The sequence below is a fragment of the Lampris incognitus genome, chromosome 14, assembly GCF_029633865.1.
Source record: "Lampris incognitus isolate fLamInc1 chromosome 14, fLamInc1.hap2, whole genome shotgun sequence".
Taxonomy (NCBI): domain Eukaryota; kingdom Metazoa; phylum Chordata; class Actinopteri; order Lampriformes; family Lampridae; genus Lampris; species Lampris incognitus.
Window position 1 is genome coordinate 29,250,814 of NC_079224.1, and position 22,464 is coordinate 29,273,277.

A 22,464-nucleotide genomic window follows, 5' to 3' on the forward strand; every position below is an offset into this window, starting at 1 on the left:
CTCCAACTATGATCACTCAGTCAGTCAGGGACATTCGCGCTAGTAGGGCTGGCCCCGCTGGCCAGTCCGGCCAAAAAAACCGAACAAACTAGAGCCTCAGATAAATTTTGTTAATGATTTCCCATCGTCTATGACTTCTGAATTGGGCTGGCCAGGCCGACCCCCTGGCGATCGGCCAGTGAGTCTTTTAGTAGGTTGCAGTTACCGATGGTAAATAAGATGATCATTCCTGCAGGTTGAACCAGGAAGTAGCTCAGCAATCCAATCAAACAAAGATAAAATTGGACATTCTGGGTAATAACTTTTAATCTTCCCTTTCATTTTTCACCCCACACATGTGGTTTAGATGATCAAGGCAAAATGTGACTTGTATAAACATGTCTGATGTTTGTATTCATTTACCCAGACAACGTGGTATAGCTGTGATCAATGGTGCTGCCATATCCAAAATCTCGACAACAAAGCTGGAAAGTACAATGATATCGCATAACCAAAATGTTTGATGGCAAAAACTATGAAAATAAACACCCAAGTTGTAGAAAAAAAACAAAAAACAGAATTATCCTTTAAATTCATCATTCAAACAGAGGACTGTTCATTTTCGATTGCCCACTTCACTGTCCTTCGTCCCCCAGTCTCTCTGTCTCTCCCTCTCACCACTCTCCTTCTCCCTCCCTCGCTTCATGGTTGCTATGGCAACAGCCTCATCGAAACACATGCTGAGGGGATTGTGTCTGGCTGAGTCCCTCGTCCCACCTTCATCCCACTCCTTCCTTCTCTCCCTCTCCACTCGCCTGAAGGTCTGCCTCTCCTTCTTTGCTCCATCCTCCTCCTCCTCTCCTCCGTGTGCCCTCTGTTCTTCCACGCAGACATTGTCCTCTTGTGTTTTCCCCTTTGTGTCTTTTATTTTATCCGTATCCTTCTTTGCCACTTTCATCAAGTTTTCCCTCTCTCTGTCTACATCTCCCCTTTGTCTTTGCTGCTGTTGCCGAAGGCCTAGTGCTGTCAGTCTGCAATGCTGGGGTTTAGGGGGCACAACTGGCACAGATTTAACTTGGTATACTTTGGAGAGTGCTTGTTTGGAGATAACCAGCTTTCTCCCCACCCCTGTCTCTAATACTTGTTCGCTGTCACCCTGCCTCGAGTTTTTGTCTCCAGACTTGACATCTTCTGTTTTTTTCCCACTGTCGTCTATGCTTGTCAGTTTTTGGTGTTGTGCCTTAACTCTCTTGTTGTCTTGACATACTGTCGTTGTCTTCTCGTCTTCAGAGGCATGCCTCTCTTGGATTTCTAAATCTACTTCTTCTTTTCTGTCGTTTAATTCACTTCCTTTCAGTAAGGTGGCCTCTTTCTTCTCTAAATCTTGTTGCATCTCCTGGCTGTACTTGTCTTCTGTCAAAGATTTTTCCAGCACCTCAGTCTCGGCCTCAGTCTTTGTGAACCCTCCTTCCTCTAACTTTTTTGACCTTTCTTCGGAAACTTCAGTCTCTTGACTAGGGACATCCTCCACCTCTGACTCTTCACTCTGTGATTTTTCTTTTTTGAATGCATCATTTATGCAACATCCAACATCCCCTTGCATATTGCTCCCCTCAGCAATCTCACTTTCTGCATTCTCTATAACATCACAGACAATGTCATTTAACTCCTCCCAGAATTTACAGTTCATCTCAAAAAATGCTTCATCCGACCCTGTATCACCATCTTCCTCCTCCTCCATCACCAACTCCTCGTCTTTCTCCTCACATGGTTCATAGATGATTATTTCACTGCTTCCCTCCCCGTGTTCTTCTTGTTTGGCATCATTGTGTTCTTTTTTCTCCTCAACCAAACCCTCCACCTCTTTCTCTGTCTCAAGACTGACTTCTCCTCCCTCTGCCCCCTCTTCAATTCTGTCCTCTTCTTCCTCACGCTCCTCACTCTCTCCTCCATCATCCCTGTTTCCTTCCCTGTCCATCCTGATAGAGGTTTTAGGCATTTCTATCGAGCTTCCAGAGACGTTTCTGGAAACTTCGACAAGCATGTCCACAGTCCATCTCTGTGCGTCATGGGTAAGCATAGGAGAGGATGGCGGCATGATGGTGACAAGGGAGCCAGTTTCCTCCACAGTGTCACAACTAAAGTGACCCCCTGAACATTCCATGTTACTGTTGATTCCTTCTTTTTCCTTTTCGAGCTCGATGGCTGCCCCTGCATCTATTCCACTGTTACCCTCAGCAATTGGTGCTGCAACTTCCTCATTGATGACGCTGGCATCAACTTCAGGGCAGATAACTCCTGTCACTGTTCTGCAGATGGACAACAGATACAGACAATTTGGACATTATGATGTGCTTAAAGAACATATTATCCTGATAGATGTTTTTTTTAGGCGATTGGTTTACTTTTCTTTTATAAGACGATGTGCATTGTTATGGATCGACAAAGACAAGTTTGGATTGAATAGTTCTCTGGTTTATATTTACTTGTATAACGTTTACTTCGGTAATGACGTGATTCGGGAGAAGTTGAAAATGAATTTTGTCAAGTTTAATTGGATGCGCTATAAAGTGAACTTTATGGCTAAACAATTATTTCAGTTACTGCAAAATTTTCCTGGTCAGATCATTATGAGAGATTTGAGTTAAACTTGGGTAAATCAGATTTTTATATAACAGTCTCTATATAAGGCCTGCGAATACAATGCTTTTTATTAGTTTTTATCAATCAATCAGTCAATCAATCAATCAATGTTACCTTTGGGTTTGTGTATTTGTTTGCACTTGGTCTTCTCCCTGGTTATCTTTATATTCCTCCTCTTCCTTCCCTTGTTCCTTCTCCTCTAATCTCCCTCCATCTCTTGCTTCTCCCTGCTCCTGATTTTTTATTGGTGATTGAACACATGCAGAAAGCTCAGGACTCTGTGACTGGTCAACAGGAAGTGTATCAATGACCAGGCAGTCAAAATGTTCTGGTGACTGTGGAAATGGAGAGGAGGCATCTCCTTCAGTGGTGTGACAAGGCCAGGTCAGGTTGTGGAATTTATAATTGGAAGGAATACTTCTAAAAAACATGTCCCCATCTTCGTCGCTACTGTAATCACTAGCATCACTATCATCATCATCATCATCATCATCATCATCATCATTATCATCATCCACAAGATCCTCTTCAGAGGAAAACTGGGCTGGGAGGAAGGGCAGGGTCATATGAGGGAGACTAAGAGACTTGACATTTCGTCCGACTGTGTCGGAGGTGAGTGGCTCATGTGGGTTTAATTGTGTGTGTCTCCGTATATCCATTTCACAGCCTGGCTGCAGGGATTTCCGTGGACTTGGTTGAGGTCGAAGCTCTGTGGGGTCTTTTGGAAACTGGAATGGCCTCTGTGCCTCCATTTCTTCATAGTCAAAGTGACAAGGAGCTTCCACTGAGAATTCATTTTTCTGAGGGGAAAAGGGGGGATGGGAGAGAGAGGAGATAGACAGAAAGAGTGTAGATGCAAATATAGCAACCACTGAGTCAAATTCAATTTGCAATTAATTTCCAAGTTCTAGTTTTAAAATATGTGGACCACTAGAGACAAGTCTCTGCTTGTCACCTACTAGAACTGGACAAATCAATTTGGTTTTATAAGGTAAGATGAGTGGTGAATCACCTCAATCAGGAAAAAACATTAGACCGACTTTCAAATAATCACAGCTTTTTGGGACTCACTGCATTAAAAAAAAATATATATATATATATATACCCAAACTCTGCTACCCTCTTTTCCAGGAATTGTTAAAGCTAAAATTGAGTAGATGATTGTTTTTCTTCCATTACTGACACATATGGACACCATGGTAATCAAATAAAAATGAGACATCAGTGCTATTTCTATTGTCAAACAAGTAAATACTATAGGTTAAGCTGGGTTTTAACTTTTGATCTTGTATCTGTTGGTTAATGTCTTAGAAGCTTGGTCTGCCATATCTGCTTTTGGATGTCATGTTGAAGATGTAAAGCACAAAAGAGTTCATGATCTGGATGGTCTTAGATTAGCTGTCGTCCCCTATAAGCAAGTGTGGAATTTTTCTTCTTTCCATGTAAATCCTTATTATTGTAGCTTTAAAAGACTGATTTGCAATTTGTAAATAAATAAATACTTGCCACCGTTTTTTTAAATTATACACAGACACACAAACACACACCTGGCTGGAGATGTTGCTGTCCATATGGTCCAGGAATTCAAAATTATCCTGCACATATCCCGACAGCTCATAATCATCTACATCCATGTCGGTGGAATTAAGGATATCAGACACTTTCAGCACACTGTCCATGCCACACACGTTTGTCTCTGACATGGGGGGAACAGTTGGTGAAATTGGAGCAACACTTTTCATTTCTGTGAAGGAAAGGAGGACTTCTCTCAGAAATGCAGTCATTCCTCCCTACTTTACATTATGTATGAGACAACAGAATATGTGCTATTTCCTAGGTCACAGATATTACCAACAACTAATGTTGGTCACACTTTGGTGCCCTGACCAAGAATGAGGGATATAGTTCTCTGTTGTTCTTGTATATATTTTATGGTATGCATAAATGAGAAGAGCTTGGCAGAAAAATATAAGGAAGTGATGAGGGTAGGGTTAGGGTTATAAAAGTTATTGTAGTTTTGTTTCAGCTTATAATGGATTATCCAATCAATGATACTAATTGCATTTAGAATAAATGTGTGACAGGCATGATAATTGTTATAATCATATTACCCATGTATTCATAATCATTGTCTCCAGGACTTCCATTATTGTTGTCCTCTATGTCGGAGTCCATGATGTTAGCACCTTGCTCCCCATCCTCGCCTTGACCTCCTGCTGCCTCCGTTGGCTCTGGCAAATGGTCCACTCTTGCTGCCTCTTCCTCCTTCTTTTCCTCCTTCACCACCTCAGCCTCCTCCTCAGCACCCTCACCATCTATTGCTATGCTCGCCTCCTCTCCCCTCACGTCCTGTCTTTCTTTCGTCTCCTCTTTGACCTGCTCTGGTGCAGTGATCTTTCCTCCTTCCTCCTCCCCCTTTGTTTCCCCTCCTTTCTTCTGCTTCACCCTCTCTCCTCTCTCCTTTTCTTCCCTCCTCTCTCCTCCATCCTTATCCCTACCGCAGTGGATGACCTTGTCTGCCCCTCCGCCTTGCAGAACCCCCAGTGCCAAGTTGGAGGTGATATGCAGGGGCACTGTGACTGAGTGAGGCTTTGAGATGTGCATGGCTGACCGCCAGCCCAATTTCGCAGAGTGTGCTGGGGATCGGGACTGCTGAGGCTGGCCCTCGTTTGCCACGGTTCCTGCTCCATCAGGGTCAAGGGGGTTGTATGAGCCCTGGGTCCCCCCTCCCCCGCCTACTACCCCCGTGCCCCGGCGGTAGGTCACAGCGTACCCGCTGCCTCTTATAGCGCCAACGGGGGCCCCAACCTCTGTGCCAGCTTGGGAGCTGGGAGCAGGGGAGAGAGACATGTGAGATGATGGTGGGCGCTGGGCAGGATGTCTGGACGCTGAAAGATGATAGACTGGTGAGAACTGGGTCAAACTGGCATTTTAATTGTGTAAAATTATGAGTGAAAAAAACAATGATCTGTTGTCAGACCTGGGTCATACAGTGTTTGCAAATAATTCTCTTTATTTTAATGTGGCACCAGGTAACTTTTTTGATTTTGGTGATGTCTTTCATGTCACTGTTTCAAAGACAACCGAAGGGCTTTTTTTTCTTAACGTAGCTACAAGATCTGTGCATTTATTTACAAATCATAGCTCAAAAGACTAGTGCAGTAGAAGAGCTATGTTCACTGACAAAAGAAAAATTGCACATCTATATGCTATATGTATATTAATTTATGTTTGTATTTAAAGCGATCCCTATATTTCATTGGGGGGGGGTGTCCAGTGGCAGACTAATTGCACAGCAAAAAAAAAACACTCCAAAGGAACTGATCTGAAAGGTAACTGTCATTCTGCCATAACCGTCAAACTATGTGACCAAAATAAATGTAATGTGTTAAAGCAAAAAAAAAAAATAGTTACTTGGTGCCACACAAAGCATTTTACAGTTTTAGTTTTGACAACCAACCTGATGCTGATTTGAATCTGGTACAACACAGTTTATAACATATATATAGAAACATATAATAAAAACAATTTGTAGATGCTATCTGATATAGGTCTGCTGGATATTTTGCTTCCACCTGTAATATTCACATCATTTTGCATTAAAATTGTTGTAAACCATCTTTTACTTAAACACAATAATATCTAAAGCACTTATTTCACTTTTGCAGTGCAAAATGGAAATGGAATTTTTTTTTAATGTTAGCTTCCTCATTTCTACTAACTGCTTTATTTAGATGGTAATCACAGACGTAGAAAATCAGGGGAATGAATAAACACACCTTCATTTGGGCAGGAAGGGGTGCTTAGGGAGTCCATGCTCTTGGCTGGTCTTAGAGGGGTCCTTTCTTTTTTCGGGTCGACACCTAAATAAATAGAGAGGTGTGGCCATATGAGTTTAAAACACAACTCCCTGAACATCCCAGTGTCAGAAATGCTTTCTGGCCAAGCTGTGAAGATAAAGTTCATTATATTTTTTTCATCTAAAGATTTGGTTATATATCTTCCCTTTGTTATCATCCTAGCCATAACTTATGCATAAGCAAATACACAGCCACATACACACGATCTAAACGCTCACATAGTATGCTGGATATGAAGGGCAGTGTTTGTCGTGGTATGTTGATAGGTTTACATATGTAAATCAAAAACCTTTGGTTGAGTTCTTGTTCCTCCGTCTTGTGTCATGGAATCGACCTCCGATGTTGAAGATGGACATCCACTTCCTGCCCTTGAGAGACCCTTTCCTCCTGAGGAGAATAACAACGCAACATTTATCAATATGCAGGACATGATGTCCCTATCCATTATGCTGTTAAATTAAAGATATACAGTAGATATAGATTGTTTATTAGCCACACGACCAAGGCTGGTGGAATTTGTTTTTGGTACAGCATGTTAAACTATGCAGCACAATACATCCATGGACAACAGCAGACACTCCATATATTATTACAAACAATACAGTCACACAATAGCAGAAACAAACATATTACGCACAACAATTAGGTGAAAGGTACTACGCATGCCAGTGGTGTGTGAGGAGGGGACTATAGGGAGGAATTCAGAGTCCTGATAGCTAGGGGGAAAAACTGTTTGTGAAGTGTTTAGTCTTAGTGGACAGTAACCCTGTAGCGCCTCCCTGAGGGAAGGAGCTAGAAGAGGTGATGAGCAGGATGTGAGGGGTCGGAGATGCTCTTCTTTGCTCACTTTACAGTCTGGTGAGTATGTAGAGATTCATCTGAGGGGAGTGGGTTGCTTATGATTTTGGATGCTTTGTTGACGGTCTACTGCAGTTTTTCCATGTTTGACTGTTCGTGTCACCGTACCATACTATAACAGAAGATGTTATGATGGACTCAATACTACTACTACTACTTCTTCCACTACTACTACTACCACCACTACTTTTGGCTGCTCCCATTAGGGGTTGCCACAGCAGATCATTTGTTTCCATCTCTTCCTGTCCTCTGCATTTTCCTCTGTCATGCCAGCCACCTACCTGCATGTTCTCCCTCACCACATCCATAAATCTTCTCTTTGGCCTTCCTCTTTTCCTCTTCCCTGGCAGCTCCATATTCAGCATCCTTCTCCCAATATACCCAGCATCTCTCCTCCACACATGTCCAAATCATCTCAATGTTGCCTCTACTGCTTTGTCTCCAAACCGTCCAACCTGAGCCGTCCCTTTTATATACTGGTTCATGTCCTTCTTCATCACTCCCAATGAAAACCTTAACATTTTCAACTCTGCCACCTCCAACTCCGCCTCCTGTCTTTTCGTCAGTGCTACTGTGTCCAAACCATCCAACATAGATAGTCTCACTACCATCTTGTAAACCTTCCCTTTAATTCTTGATGGTACACTTGTGTCGCAAATCACTCCTGACACTCTTCTCCACCCACTCCACCCTGCCTGCACTCTCTTCTTCAACTCTCTTCTGCACTCCCCGTTACTTTGAACAGTTGATCCCAGTATTTAAATTCATACACCTTATGATGGACTCACTAATGGCTGAGTAAAACAGAATGAGAAGTTGATGTTTGAGCCGGTATTTTTTAAGCTGCCTGAGAAAGTAAAGTCATTATTGAACTTTTGCAACGATGTGTTCAATGTTAATTTTCCAATTCAGATTATTGCTGATGTATGTTCCAAACAATTTAAAAGAGTCGGTGGTGGTGATGGGGTCTCAGTTCATTTGTATGGGTGTTTTGGGATACGGCATGCATCAGAAGTCAATAATGAGTTCTTGGGTTTTGGCTGTATTAAGCAGAAGTTCATTGTTTGTGCACCAAGTGACAGCTTGGTCTACTTCAGTGGGGTACTGGGTTCATCATTGTTGGAGATGAGGCCTACAATGGTTGTGTTGACTGCATATTTTATTATTTTCACAGAACTGTCCATGGATGTACAGTGGGTGGTGTAAAGTGAGAAGAGCCAGGGGGAGAGAACACTGCCCTGAGGAGCACCTGTACTGAGGGTAAGAGGGTGTGAGGTTAGGTTATTAACTTTTACCCTCTATGGCCTGTTCCACAGAGGGTGAAGGTTAAAGTGAAAGCCAATGCAGAAACCTAACTTTAATCAGGTGGTACTGATAAATTAGCCACGAGAACCTCAGAGGAGTTCTGAGAAATAAGAGTTCAGGGACATTTCAGAGACAGCAAGGAGGTCAAGCATGGTGTTGGGCTGCATCTAGACAAGCGTTTGTCCTGGATTTGAACCCAGGAACCCAGGACCTCATAGACAGATACGTGGATAAATAGATGGATAGATGTTTCAGGTCCTACATGTTTGCTCTCTGTGTCCTCCTCATCCACTGTCTGGCTTTGATATAAATCTATATACATTAGATATAGACAGATAGGCCTTATCAATTCTTTTGAGGATAACTTTACTTACTTGTCAGTGCCCTCAATGATAGCATGGTATGGCCTCATGGCAATGGGGCCATCGCCCGGGCTAATGTTGCCATAGTTGCCTGGACTCTGAGAGGAGATAGTTGGAAAAATTATCTTCTCCTGATTGGATAGCGCTGATGGAGACGGCAAGGAGTTACGCCTCTCAAGAAGTGCACCTGAATAGTAAAACAAGAATGATGTTAATTAGGTATTGTGTGTGTGTGTGTGTGTGTGTGTGTGTGTGTGTGTGTGTGTGTGTGTGTGTGTGTGTGTGTGTGTGTGTGTGTGTGTGTGTGTGTGTGTGTGTGTGTGTGTGTGTGTGTGTGTTAAGGTATTGTGTGTGTGTGTGTGTGTGTGTGTGTGTGTGTGTGTGTGTGTGTGTGTCAGAACTGTGTCTCTATGTCTGCATGCACGAATATGTGTGTGTTCATTTATGTTTGTATATGTGTGTGTGCTTGTATGTATGTGTCTGCGCAAATTAATCTTTTAGTGTGCATGCATATATGTGTGTGAGCTCCGTGGACCTACCTTGCCCTGGGAACAACTGAGAGACGTGTGTGAGGATGAACTCCACAACGATGGATTGGACTCTCACCTCCATGAAGGCCGCTGTACCATTTAACCCAGATGCTTCTATGTCCTTAGACCTTCACACGTAGAACCAATATATAAATATATATAGTCATTAGATCACTGGAGTTGATGGGAAGAGGGAAGGCAGGAAGGATGGAAAGGATATAAGGAAGGAGGGAACCTATCCCAATGTTACAGTTCAATGATCAAATGGCAAAGATCTCAGAGACAACAGCATGACAACAGCATAGACAGAAAAAAAGAAGGAAGGAAGAAAGAGCAGGAAGAAATGAAGGGTTGATAGACAGGTGAATGATAGATCATAGATGATAGATGGAGAAAAAAAGAAGGAGAAGGAAAGAAAGAAGGGATACATTAATAAATGACTTAATTAATAAATTAATAAATTTGTAAATGACTACATGAAGGACAAATAATGAATAAACGAACATAGTAATTATCATTTATACCAAACTCCTTTTTAACATCAAGAATTCTCTATTTCACTTTGGAAGGTTTCAGTTCAACTTGTCTATATATTCCATCAGTTACCGATGTCAGTATTGTTATCCCTCTATGGCATAAGCAAACCTGAGTAGATTGGGGGCCCAGACAATGGCAAGGTTCCTGGCATGCATGTTGGTTTCAGAGGAATGTGAAGCCATTCTGACAAGATGGCACATCAAGAACTCAAGAGTCCTGAGAGAAACAAGGGCAGAGGGTAAACTGACAACGAAGAGTGAAGAGTTTAATTGTCTGACTTTTTTTCTTCTCTCTCATGAAATGAGACACTGGCCATTTTTTTTGGGGTGGGGGGTAATGTCCATTTTAACAACACAGTAACAGCATCATTTAAAAAAGAATAGTCCCATTTACAAAAGGCAGTGCGATGACAACATAACACCAGTTAATTAAATCCTAATGCATATCTATTTAATTTTGGATACCAACTTTTCTGAAAGCCAACTGAAAAAGATTTTGTAACTTTGTTGATAGTGTTTGTGGAGCAGGGTGGCGCTGTTGTCTATCAATTGGAAACATTTGGAGCGTAAACAAGGAGCGTGGAGATCAGATGGCATCATGGCAGGATTTATTGTGGAGCATTCTGGAGGCACTGGAGGCCAAACAAATGCAACACTTATGTTTGGAGGCACTCATATGACAACCTCGTGGATGTCTCTACTCATTCCTATTTCCTAAATCCAAGGTTTCCTATGCACAGGCTCATCCTGGTTTGATAGGGGTGATTGCGCCATCACGTCCTATGCATTGGTACACAAACATGTTGCGTAGTGGCGTGTGTGTTGGTATATGGCTACACAGTGTGCAGTGGTGGTGTGTACCTGTAATGGAGATTTGGTAGTTCCTTCAGCACATCTCTGATTTTCACTAGTCTCTCCTCCTCCAGCTGGACAGCCACAGCCTCCTGCAGTAACAGAGTTGAGCCGTGTGTGAGGATTACAGTGGAAATGTTGTTACAGCTTATTGGTGTTTCTATAATGATTTAATTTGGCAGATTTTATTATTTGTATGGTCATTATCCATGTTCTCTTTTCTTTCTTTTTTTTTTATCACAGTCTTTGTCTTAATGCGGCCAAAGGCCCTACAGAAATGTTCTGGACCACTTGACAAAATGCGATACTGGGACCTCAACACTGTCCATCTACTTCAGTTTCATTATTTTTTTTATTTTCGCCCTTTTTCTCCCCAATTGTATCTAGCCAATTACCCCGTTCTTCTGAGCTATCCTGGTCGCTGCTCCACCCCATCTGCCGATCCGGGGAGGGCTGCAGACTACCACATACCTCCTCCGATACATGTGAAGTCACCAGCTGCTTCTTTTCACTTGACAGTGAGGAGTTTCGCCAGGAGGAATGTAGCGCGTGGGAGGATCACGCTATTCCCCCCTGTTCCCCCTCCCCACCAAACAGGTGCCCGATCGACCAGAGGAGGCGCCAGGGCAGCGACCAGGACACATACCCACATCCGGCTTCCCACCCACAGACAAAGGCCAATTGTGTCTGTAGGGATGCTCGACCAAGCCAGACGCAACACTGGGATCTGAACCAGCAATCTCCGTGTTGTTAGGCAACAAAATAGACCACTACGCTACCCTGATGCCCCATCTAGTTCAGTTTCTGACCACAATGTCTGTGTAAAGGGATCTTTTATTTTTATTGTTTTTGTTTTTGTTTTGTTTTTTGCTGTGGTCGTTTGGTCGTTTTCAGCACTAATACTCCTTTTTTGATTCTTTCACTGAGGTAAAATTAGTAAGTCCATACATTGGGACTTGTGAATCTCTACTCCTCTGCTTTTTCTTTCTTTTCTTTCTGGCTGTGGAATCTCACTACTAAGTGCAGTAAGATAGACAGATAGGCAGACAGACAGACAGACAGACAGACAGATAGATAGATAGATAGATAGATAGATAGATAGATAGATAGATAGATAGATAGATAGATAGATAGATAGATAGATAGATAGATAGATAGATAGATAGATAGATAGATAGATAGATAGATAGATAGATAGATAGATAGATAGATAGATAGATAGATAGATAGATAGATAGATAGATAGATAGATAGATAGATAGATAGATAGATAGATAGATAGATAGATAGATAGATAGATAGATAGATAGATAGATAGATAGATAGATAGATAGATAGATAGATAGATAGATAGATAGATAGATAGATAGATAGATAGATAGATAGAAAGAAAGGTCAACTCACAGCAAATTTGTCATAGAGCTGATACGTTAGCAGCGGGTTGGGCAGCTCTCTGAAGTAAGCCTTGCAGAGGGAGCTGACACAGTGGATGTCCTGCAGGTAGGTGTCCTTATTGAGATCTGGACTCGCATCGCTGTCAAATTCACTCCTGGTTGGAGATGAACCGAACATTCACATAAATGCTTGTTGGCGCAAGAAACACAGACTTTTGGGCATGATAAAGGGTATCATTCTGCATCCACAGACTGAGAAATACATTTATATACACTATCACACATGCACACAAAACACATACATAGAATACATTCATTCCAGCATTCTCTCTCTCTGCCCGTGTAATCCATTTCTGAGGGCCTTTGAGTGGTTGGAGCCTAACTTGGTAGGCATTGGAAACAAGGTGGGAGGATATTCTGGATCGGACACTAGTCCATCACAGGACACATACAGACACATTCTCCCTCACATTCTCACCTATGGGCAATTTAGAGTCCATAATTAAACCAATCTGCATGCCTTTCCACTGTGGTAGGAATCTAGAGCACTTGGAGGAAACTCATGTGAGCACAGGGAGAAAATATAAATAAAGTTGATACAGATGTAACAAAATATACAATATACTATACAGTGCCGTGAAAAAGTATTTGCCCCCATCCTGATTTCCTCTATTTTTGCATATTATACACACTAAATGGTTTCAGGTCTTTATACAGAATTTAATATAAGACAAGGAGAACCTGATCAAACACAAAATGCAGTCTTTAAATGATCATTTTCTTTATTGAAGGAAAAAAGTTATCCAACACCCAAATCACCCATGTGAAAAGTAATTGCCCCCTGAACTTAATAACTGGTTGTGCCACCTTCAGCAGTAAGAACTACAACCAAACACTTCCTCTTGTTGGAGATCAGTCTTTCACATCACTGTGGAGGAATTTTGGCCCACTCTTCTTTCCAGCATTGCTGTAATTGAGTGAAATTGGAGGGTTTTTGAGCATGAACTGCTCATTTAAGGTGCTGCCACAGCATCTCCATGGGGTTCAGATCAGGATTTTGACTCGGACACTCCAAAACCTTCATTTTGTATCTTTTGAGACATTCTGAGGTGGACTTACTCTTGTTTTTCTGCATCACCCAATTACGCTTCAGCTTCAGATCATGGACTGATGACTGGACATTCTTCTTCAGAGTTTTCTGGTAGAGAGCAGAATTCATCGTTCCTTCAATGATGGCAAGTCTTCCAGGCCCTGAGGCAGCAAAGCATCCCCACCCCATCACCACCTTGTTTAATTGTTGGTATGACGTTCTTTTCTTTTCTTTTTTTAGATTTTTTTTTGTTTTTTTGCCTTTTCCACCTTTACTGGATAGTGATAGTAGAGAGAGACAGGAAAGGCAGGGGAGAGAGAGGGGATGACATGCAGCAAAGGGCCTGGGCCCGATTCGAACCCAGGCCACTGCAGTAAGGACTCAGCCTTATGTGGTACACGCTCCACCAGGTGAGCCACCAGGGTGCCCCAGTATGATGTTCTTATTGTGGAATGCTGTGTTTGCCTTACGCCAGAAATAACAGGACCCATGTCTTCCAAAAAGTTTCACTTTTGACTTGTCTGTCCACAGAACACTATCCCAAAAGGCTTGGGGGTCATCAGTATGATTTTTGCACCCCATCGAGATGCTGTGGTAGGACCTTAAATGAGCATTTAATGCAATTCTGCAAAGAAGAGTGAGCAATCAGAGGAAATCGGGAAGGAGGCAAATACTTGTGCATGGCTCTGTATAACCCCAATACAACGGTATGGAACATAACCCAGGACATACTTTGGCACATGTATGTATTTTCACACACACACACACACACACACACACACACACACACACACACACACACACACACACACACACACACACACACACACACACACACACAATGCACAAATAATTTAAATTTACCTCAGTTTCTGAATGTTGGATGATATCCCTGACAACCTGTAGATGCCATCCACAATCCCATGCTCCTCTACAAACTCACAGCAGCTTCGTAGTACCTGGGGAACTGTGGAAGATGCCAAGTTTAGGCTAGATTCTAGGGAGTAGGCTGTTGATGACTTTGTAATAGCAAGATAGACACATATGGGATATAACAGTATATTGGGGTCATAGGGAAAAACTAACGCATAAAATTGACATTTTAAGAGCTATGCAGTAGAGTAGACATGAAACTAGATGCCAAGATATCCCATGCTTTCTATCCACCGGTAGAATTTTGTTCCAAAAAAGGAAAATACAGAAGTGCAACACTTCATTTGCCAGAATAATTTCTGCCATGAAAAGTCTAAAAACACTAATCAGTTGGATAACTCTCTTTTTCAGAATGGAAATCAGTACCAACAAAGTTGGTTAACATGTAACAATATTCATAGGTTTTAACTATTTACAGGTAGGTGATGTTATTTTACTGATGAAATATATAGATGACTGTTTTACAAAGATGGGTTGTGCTTATAATGTAGGTTTTTATGCTTCCTATGAAAATACCATTGCAGGGATGAAAACCGATAGAATAGAATAGAATAGAATAGAATACTTAAAAGAGTAAATATTTTTCAAGTGAAACCCCTTCACTTACTCTCTTGACTGGAGGCTGCCAGATGTTCCAGCAAATCACATCCAAACACCTTCTCTTTGTTCCCTCCTTTTCTGCGCACCCTCCTCATCTTCTTCTTTTACTTCTTCTCCCTTTTCCTATCTCACGATGAGTCCTACTTCACACATCCAGGCACATGTAGGCTTAGGGGTTCTGTGAGTGTCTGAGTATGATGATGTGGGTGGATGTGTGTTTTGCCAAACTGGTGGAGTTGGTTAATCTGAACCTGAGTTGGTAGATGCAGAGCACATTTCAGTGATCGGACTGTGCTGTTGTTTTTTGTTTGTTTGTTTCTTCCTTTCTTTCAGTGCATACTGTTAAATACGGTCGTTTCTCTGCGTGATGAGTTGCATAACAGTTGTACTGCTCAAGCAGGGTTTGGGGCAGCATTAGGGCATGCTTTCATGTGTCGTATCACCTGCAATGCCAAAAGTGGTTCAAGTTTATCTCAGTTGTTCCCAGGGCAAGGTAAGTCCATGGAGCTCACACGCAATACACACATGCACACTAAAAGATTAATTTGCGCAGACACATACATACAAGCACACACACATCGACAAACATAAATGAACACACACATGTTCGTGCATGCAGACATAAAGACACAGTTCTAACACACACACACACACACAGCACACAGCAATCACATCGAATAAAACAGCCAATGGTCCTGAGTCCTTAACTTGCATATGTGCATCTCTACTCACCCCCCCCCCATGCACCCATTTGTATTTTCGAACATCAGGCCACACCCATGAGTTTATAGTTCTCTTATTTATTGCACCAATCTGTAACCCTTTCAATCTGGTCACACTGCAGATCCCCCCCCCCCCCCATCTCTACCAGCCACAACTACACTTCAAATCAAAGCTAAGGTCAGGAGACTGCGGCCAGCATAAACCTTTTCTCTCTGCGTATCAGTAGCGGAAGTAAAGCATTCTCTATGCGTTGTCCCCAAGTCTGTGAGAGGAAAATTTGTTGCATCTCGCATTACAAACTAACCTGCTCTGCCCTCTCGCTCCATCCCTGACACCTGTCTCTGTACCGCTATATCAGCCCTTGCTCCATGTACAATCTTCTTAGCAGCGTTTTAAACGGTATAGAAATATCAAAATGGATGATTAGAGGAAAATTGAAAAACGAATGTTCCTACCTTCACTCTGCACCGGCACCCAAGTAGAAGCAGAGAAACTGTGACGCAAGAAACCACTAAACTTCCCCTGTTGACTTCCTGAGTCTGATTCACTTGCTTTCTCTCTCTCTCTCTCTCTGGCTCTCTGCATGTGGCTCACATTATCTCAACATTTGTTAATTGAACAGGGAAATCACTTCAATCTGTATCTGTAAAGCACATCTTTTCCCTTACCTGTTGTACCAGTTCAATGGTAGATCTGTGTGAAGGCCTGGGAACGAGGGAAAAGGACGGTTTTGAACTACAGGAACTTACATCTAAACGACTTCATCTTTATGTGAAACTTAACTATGGTTGCTTAATGCCTTTTGTCACTGACACACGCCCTCGAAATATAAACCGGTTCACTCTATTCAATAAATCTCCGTTGTTATTACACACCGCAGACTCGAGCTGCCTGCAGTTATGATGACCAATAACGACAACAGAAGGCTGTTTATTCTTGAAGTGTGCAGCAACTGTAATGTAATAACCTCCAAATAATTGGATGGAAAAAAGTGACTGCAAAAGTTAAAAAGGTTTAAGAGTATAGTAATCGATGGGGTACATATCTTGCACAGGTGCTAAATTTCATTGAAAACAACAACAACAAAAAATACGTACGGGTCTCATTAATCTGACCCAGATACAGAGACGGGCCATGATATATTTTAGTTGCGACAGTAATCCAAAATTTACGGTATCCAACGTCAGCGGTCCATCGAACAGGATACAACGTAGTGCCAATCTCCCGTGGTTACACGGTGACAAACGCAGTCTTTTGACCCAGAATTTGTCCATAACGCCATGCATGTTGGAAAGTAATTGTAATTTTACACTGAAGAATCGGCGTTTTAGCAAGATGGAGAATTGCAGCTTTCAGACCCAGCTGGTGGCCATCATGGAGGTCTTAGCGAAGGCAGCGCTCGCAGAAATAAACAGACGTGTGGAGGACAGCTGTGCAGTTTTACGTTTGGAAATCAGCCAAAGTCAACGAGACATTGATGCCCTGAAAAAGAAGTGTGACCAGATGGAGGTGGAACTGAAAAGGACGAAACTGCGGGCCCGGAGAAAAGGTGGAGCACATTTGGGTATTCTGTGTGTCAACGTGATAAATGTCTTCCTGACGTGACTGAAGAATCGTGATTTTATATTGGAAGACATTTTCGAGATATGTTCATGATATGACGGAAGATTCATGATATTACATTGAAGGCATCAGGTTGTGAATCATGATTTCATATTGAGGACATCAGAATCAGAATCACGTTTATTAGCCATGTAAGTTTGCACACACATGGAATTTGACCCCGGTTCCGTGGCTCTCGCAATGTACTTAACATAGAATAGGCTAACGACACAACAATCTTCAGATATATATATATACACAAGGATTGACTTATACAGGTGAAATAAGAGGCGATAAAGTGCAATAGTGCAGAGAATATATCAGAGATGCTGAAATAGATGTTTGCAGGTTACTTACATACATGCCTGAGGTAGATGGACATGACAGAGTGTACCAGTATAATTATAACATTAAGATAGACATTTTCATGATGTGAATGGAAAATCGTGGTTTTGTATCAAAGACATCTTCATGACGTGACTGAAGAATCTTAATTTCATATCGAAGACAGTTTTATCATAGACATCTTAATGATATGTTTCGTCCCAAGGTTTCTACCAGCCACCTACAGAAAGATGTCCTCCTTTAGTGAAGTCAGCTCTGAGCAGTGAGAGAGACACCACAGTCTGGGACCAACAGATGGATGGCGGGGACCACATTCAACCCCAGCTGGTACAACACAGTCACTTGACAATCATATCAGCACCATTTCAATGTTAAGGTTGGTTAACCTATATGTGAACCGTAACCACCAGAAGATGGGCAGCAACCAAAACAATCCAAAACAACTACTTTATAACAGTTATTGTTGAGTGTTTATGTTACCTGAAAAGATAATATTTTCTACAAACTTAAATCAGTCTGATACTGTCAGACAGTGGCACTGACGAAAAGACAGGAGGCGGAGCTGGAGGTGGTAGAGATGAAGATGCTAAGATTTTCATTGGGAGTGATGAAGAAGGACAGGATTAGGAATAAGTATATTAGAGGGACAGCTCAGGTTGGACAGTGTGGAGACAAAGGAAGAGAGGCAAGATTGAGATGGCTTGGACATGTGAGGAGGAAAGATACTGGGTATAGTGTGAGAAGAATGCTGAATATGGAGCTGCCAAGGAAGAGGAAAACAAGAGGGCCAAAGAGGAGGTTTATGGATGTGGTGAGAGAGGACATGCAGGTGGCTGGTGTGACAGAGGAAGATGCAGAGGACAGGAAGAGGTGGAAATGGATGATCCGCTGTGGTGCCCCTAAACGGGAGCAGCTGAAAGTACTAGTAGTAGTAGTAGTACTGTCACCAAAGTATAGAAGCTCAAAAACGGGGGCATTTGGGTAGCATGGCAGTCTATTCCATTGCCTACCAACACGGGGATCGCCAGTTCGAATCCTCGTGTTACCTCCGGCTTGGATGGGCGCCCCTACAGACACAATTGGCTGTGTCTGGGGGTGGGAAGCCAGATGGTAGTATGTGTCCTGGTCACTGCACTAGCGCCTCCTCTGGTTGGTTGGGGCACCTGTTCAGGGGGGAGGGGGAACTGGGGGGAATAGTGTGATCCTCCCATGCTCTACGTCCCCCTGGCGAAAGTCCTCACTGTCAGGTGAAAAGAAGCGGCTGGCGACACCAAATATATGGGAGGAGGCATGTGGTAGTCTGCAGCCCTCCCCGGATTGACAGATGGGATGGAGCAGTGACCAGGACGACTCGGAAGCGTGGGGTAATTGGCCAAGTACATATTGAGAGAAAAAGAGGGGGAAAATCCCACAAACAAACAAAAAAAAAAAGCTCAAAAGATGGATATATTGTTTTGCAACCAAAAGGTTAGGATTAAACAAAGTTGAAGTGTGTTTGTCCACCACTAACTCTTAGACAACATGCCTTTTACCAGTGTTTTATTAAACATCGCACTTGAGTGTCTTGGGTCAGTTACATTTTGGATTTTGTCTGTGACTATTTTTTAGGGATATTGTGTCCTTTGTTACAGGGTACAGATACGGATTCTGTTAGCAATGCAGAACCCATGCTGATTAAAGAGGAAAGTGCAGAAGAAAACATATGGAAACATGTCCCAGAGGAGGTGCTAAGTGAGTAAAACATATGCAGAGGATACAGAAACCTGTTGACTGTTACACACACACACACACACACACACACACACACATACACACACACACACACACTACTAGATATGATAAAGAATGGTTTGAACTCTTGCTTCACTTACTTTCTTGAACTGAACCAGCTTGGAGAGTTATTTTGTACACACTTGTCAATTAATGTACAAACATTGAAAGTATCCTGCAAAATGTCTACTTTAAATACATTTCTCAGATCCAACTTCCAAGATAGTTAAAAAATTAACCACTGTTTCACTGATAAGGTTAGGTCAAAACATCCTAACACCCCATTCTAAATATACATGCTTCTAGGCTAACGATTATAAGATATTAACGAATCGACCTTATTGTAAAGAATAGTCTAAATGATGATCATCAAAAGTCTCGTCTAAATGAACTGATTACACATGGATTGAATTACATATATAAGGTGATACAAACACAGATATAAGTGATATAAGTTCTTGGAGCCTATAAGTCGACATTGATGATAACATGGATGATGACATGAAATTATTAACTGAATGATTGTAGTAATAAACTTGTTCTTCCACAGATATAATACATTTGCATGTCCTATAGACAAACAGACAACATTTATTACTATATAATAACTGTATTTCGGTGTTTCTGTTCTCTCAAGCCTCTGGATCTGGGCATGCACCCTGCTTTGAAGAAACAAAACCCAGCCCAGCTGAAAGCTTATTGGACAACTATTCCTCAGCTGAGAACCCAACCATCCCTGGGTTGCTGTTCCCCTCAGTAGACAGCTTTGACAAATCGCCTGAGCTGCAAACAAATGATATCCAAAGTGATGCAGGACTCATAGTGAAGCATGAGAAAGAGGAGGACCCAAGTAAGAGCACAGCCCCAATAGGCTCTGATCACCAGTTTGTCATAGAAAATGATGACAGGCTGCTGTGGTCAACCAGTTCAAGCAGAGACACAGGTGAAACAATTTTCTCTTACGCTACACAACAGTATGAACAGATTCCTTCACTGAACTCCTGTCAAAGTGGACTGCCTATGAGTCACTCTACACCTGATGATGTAGCACCCCCAATTAACTCGCTGGCAAACTCACACTCTACTTTGGTCAGTGCTGCACAAGTAAAAAAACATACTAAAACGTATGGTTTGAAGAGACTGCAGCCAGTACATGTACCAGAGGAGGCACATAGCACATTAACCCAGATTTACTCCATTGACCGAAGCACCTTGGTTCAGCAGCCAGCACAGCATCAGCACAGCAACTCTGTGCCACGTGCAAGAGATGAACACAAGGATTTGTTGGGGCCAAACCTTGCAACTTCATCTCACTCAGGATACAGTCGCAGTAATTTCAGCATTGCAAGGAGGATTAGGACTCCCTGGAGGTCTGGGGTTGGTGAGAAGAGGTTTGGCTGCTCATACTGTGGCAAGAGCTTCATGAGATTCAGTCAACTGAAAGAGCACCTAAGAAGCCACACAGGGGAGAAGCCCTTCAGCTGTCTTCAGTGTGGAAGGAGCTTCACCAAGCAGTGTAATCTCATCAGACATGCGGTGGTCCACAGCGGGGAAAAACCCTATGAGTGTGCACTGTGCGGGAAGTGCTTTACCCAGAGGTCCAGTCTTACATCCCATCAGAAAACAGCACACTGATCACAACTGTGTTAATCAATGTTCACGCCCTACTTGTGTTTATGCAAATATGACTTTTGATATTCTTGGTAAGAATGTGTCAAAGGAAGTTTTATGTAGGCCTGAGGCAGTGTTGCTCAGCCATGTGCCATAGAGGGCACTAGTGAAATCAGCTGGTGTAGTATTTGGCTGTAAATGAAAACCTAAATTTACATGGCTGGCCCTCCATGGTACATGGTTGGGCACCAGTGGCCTAGGGCTTCCACAAACATAAATGTTAGTGATGTATGGCATTGTCTTGTGAGATAGAAGGTTTTAGTTATACATGCATTGATTTGTGGTATAGAACTGAATGTACTGAACTGCATTCAGCCAATAAAATGGAAAGAAAGGAAGATGTCAATGCAAGTCAATTTTATTTATACAGCCCATTATCACAAATTACAAATTTGCCTCAGTGGAAGAAGGTGTGGAATGTTTACTGACTCAATCATTTCTGTGCTTCCATAAGCACAGAGACTGGATGTTTGTGAGCAGGATACTGGGCAGAGGTGGATGGTGAGCTTGAGCTCTCAGCCTATTCCGTATTCCAGCATGCCTGCCCCTACGCCTCTTTCTTACGCATCTGGGGCCCCGCCGTTGTTGTTGTTGTTGTTGTTGTTGTTGTTGTTGTTGTCCCGACGAATCTCCTCCGGCCATGACGAGGTAACAAATTTCTGGTCGTAAACTCTGTAAGTTAAATCTGAACCAGTATCCAAAAGTGTGCTGTGGCTGTAAGATATCACTTCCGTCGTAAGGGGAGTAAAAGGGTTGAATAAAACTACAAAAATAGCAATAGTTAGACAGTGTCTAACTGGACCTGAGGCGACAGCATTTGGACTCAGCTGCACCATCTCCATCCGCATACAGGTAGTCCCCGGGTTACGAACGCCCAATGCCCGTACTTACAAACCGACCTCTGTAAAGCCTATTATTTAAAAAGAAAAGTTAGTTACACACAATGGTTCGTACTAACGAACGGACGGGACGGGCTACTTTGCGTGATGCTCAAAACACTGCGCGTTTTAGGCAGTTCGTTGGCCTGAGAGAGAACAACGCCACACCGTTGTCACCATTTTAAGTTGCGTTGTGTTGTGACTTAAAAAATTCGTGTTTACCCTCATAATCATGACTTCAACGCTTAAATTTGATGCAAGTGATGGTGATGCATCGAAGAAAAGGAAAACGATCACGACTGAAACTAAAGTGAACTTAATAAAGCGTTCAGAGACACTCTTATAATTTTTTCACTTACCCAGTGAGGCGGGGAGGCGATTCCCAAACGGCTGGCCTCCGCCGGTTACGACCCACTCCCAGGACAGTGGCAGGTGAGTTTGAAATGTAAGAAATGTTACTTCAAAGTTTTTATACCTATACACACATGCTCTCTCTCGCTCTCTCTCTCTCTCAATTATAAATACTGTACTGT

At 42.4% G+C, this 22,464-nt stretch overlaps 1 protein-coding gene across 1 annotated transcript; it reads right to left on the bottom strand.

Annotated features, from left to right (window-relative positions):
- Positions 1-295: 295 nt before the first annotated feature.
- si:dkeyp-68b7.12 (uncharacterized) lies at positions 296-15,242 on the bottom strand. Its single transcript, XM_056293853.1, has 15 exons — positions 14,950-15,242; positions 14,274-14,376; positions 12,330-12,474; positions 10,935-11,017; positions 10,183-10,290; positions 9,547-9,665; positions 9,020-9,194; positions 6,772-6,869; positions 6,402-6,485; positions 4,734-5,510; positions 4,170-4,366; positions 3,352-3,422; positions 2,737-3,267; positions 932-2,288; positions 296-853 (listed from the first exon to the last, which is right to left on the bottom strand). The coding sequence occupies exons 1-15, from the start codon at positions 15,035-15,037 to the stop codon at positions 596-598; spliced, it is 4,194 nt and encodes a 1,397-aa protein (XP_056149828.1). The 5' UTR covers positions 15,038-15,242; the 3' UTR covers positions 296-595.
- Positions 15,243-22,464: the final 7,222 nt, after the last annotated feature.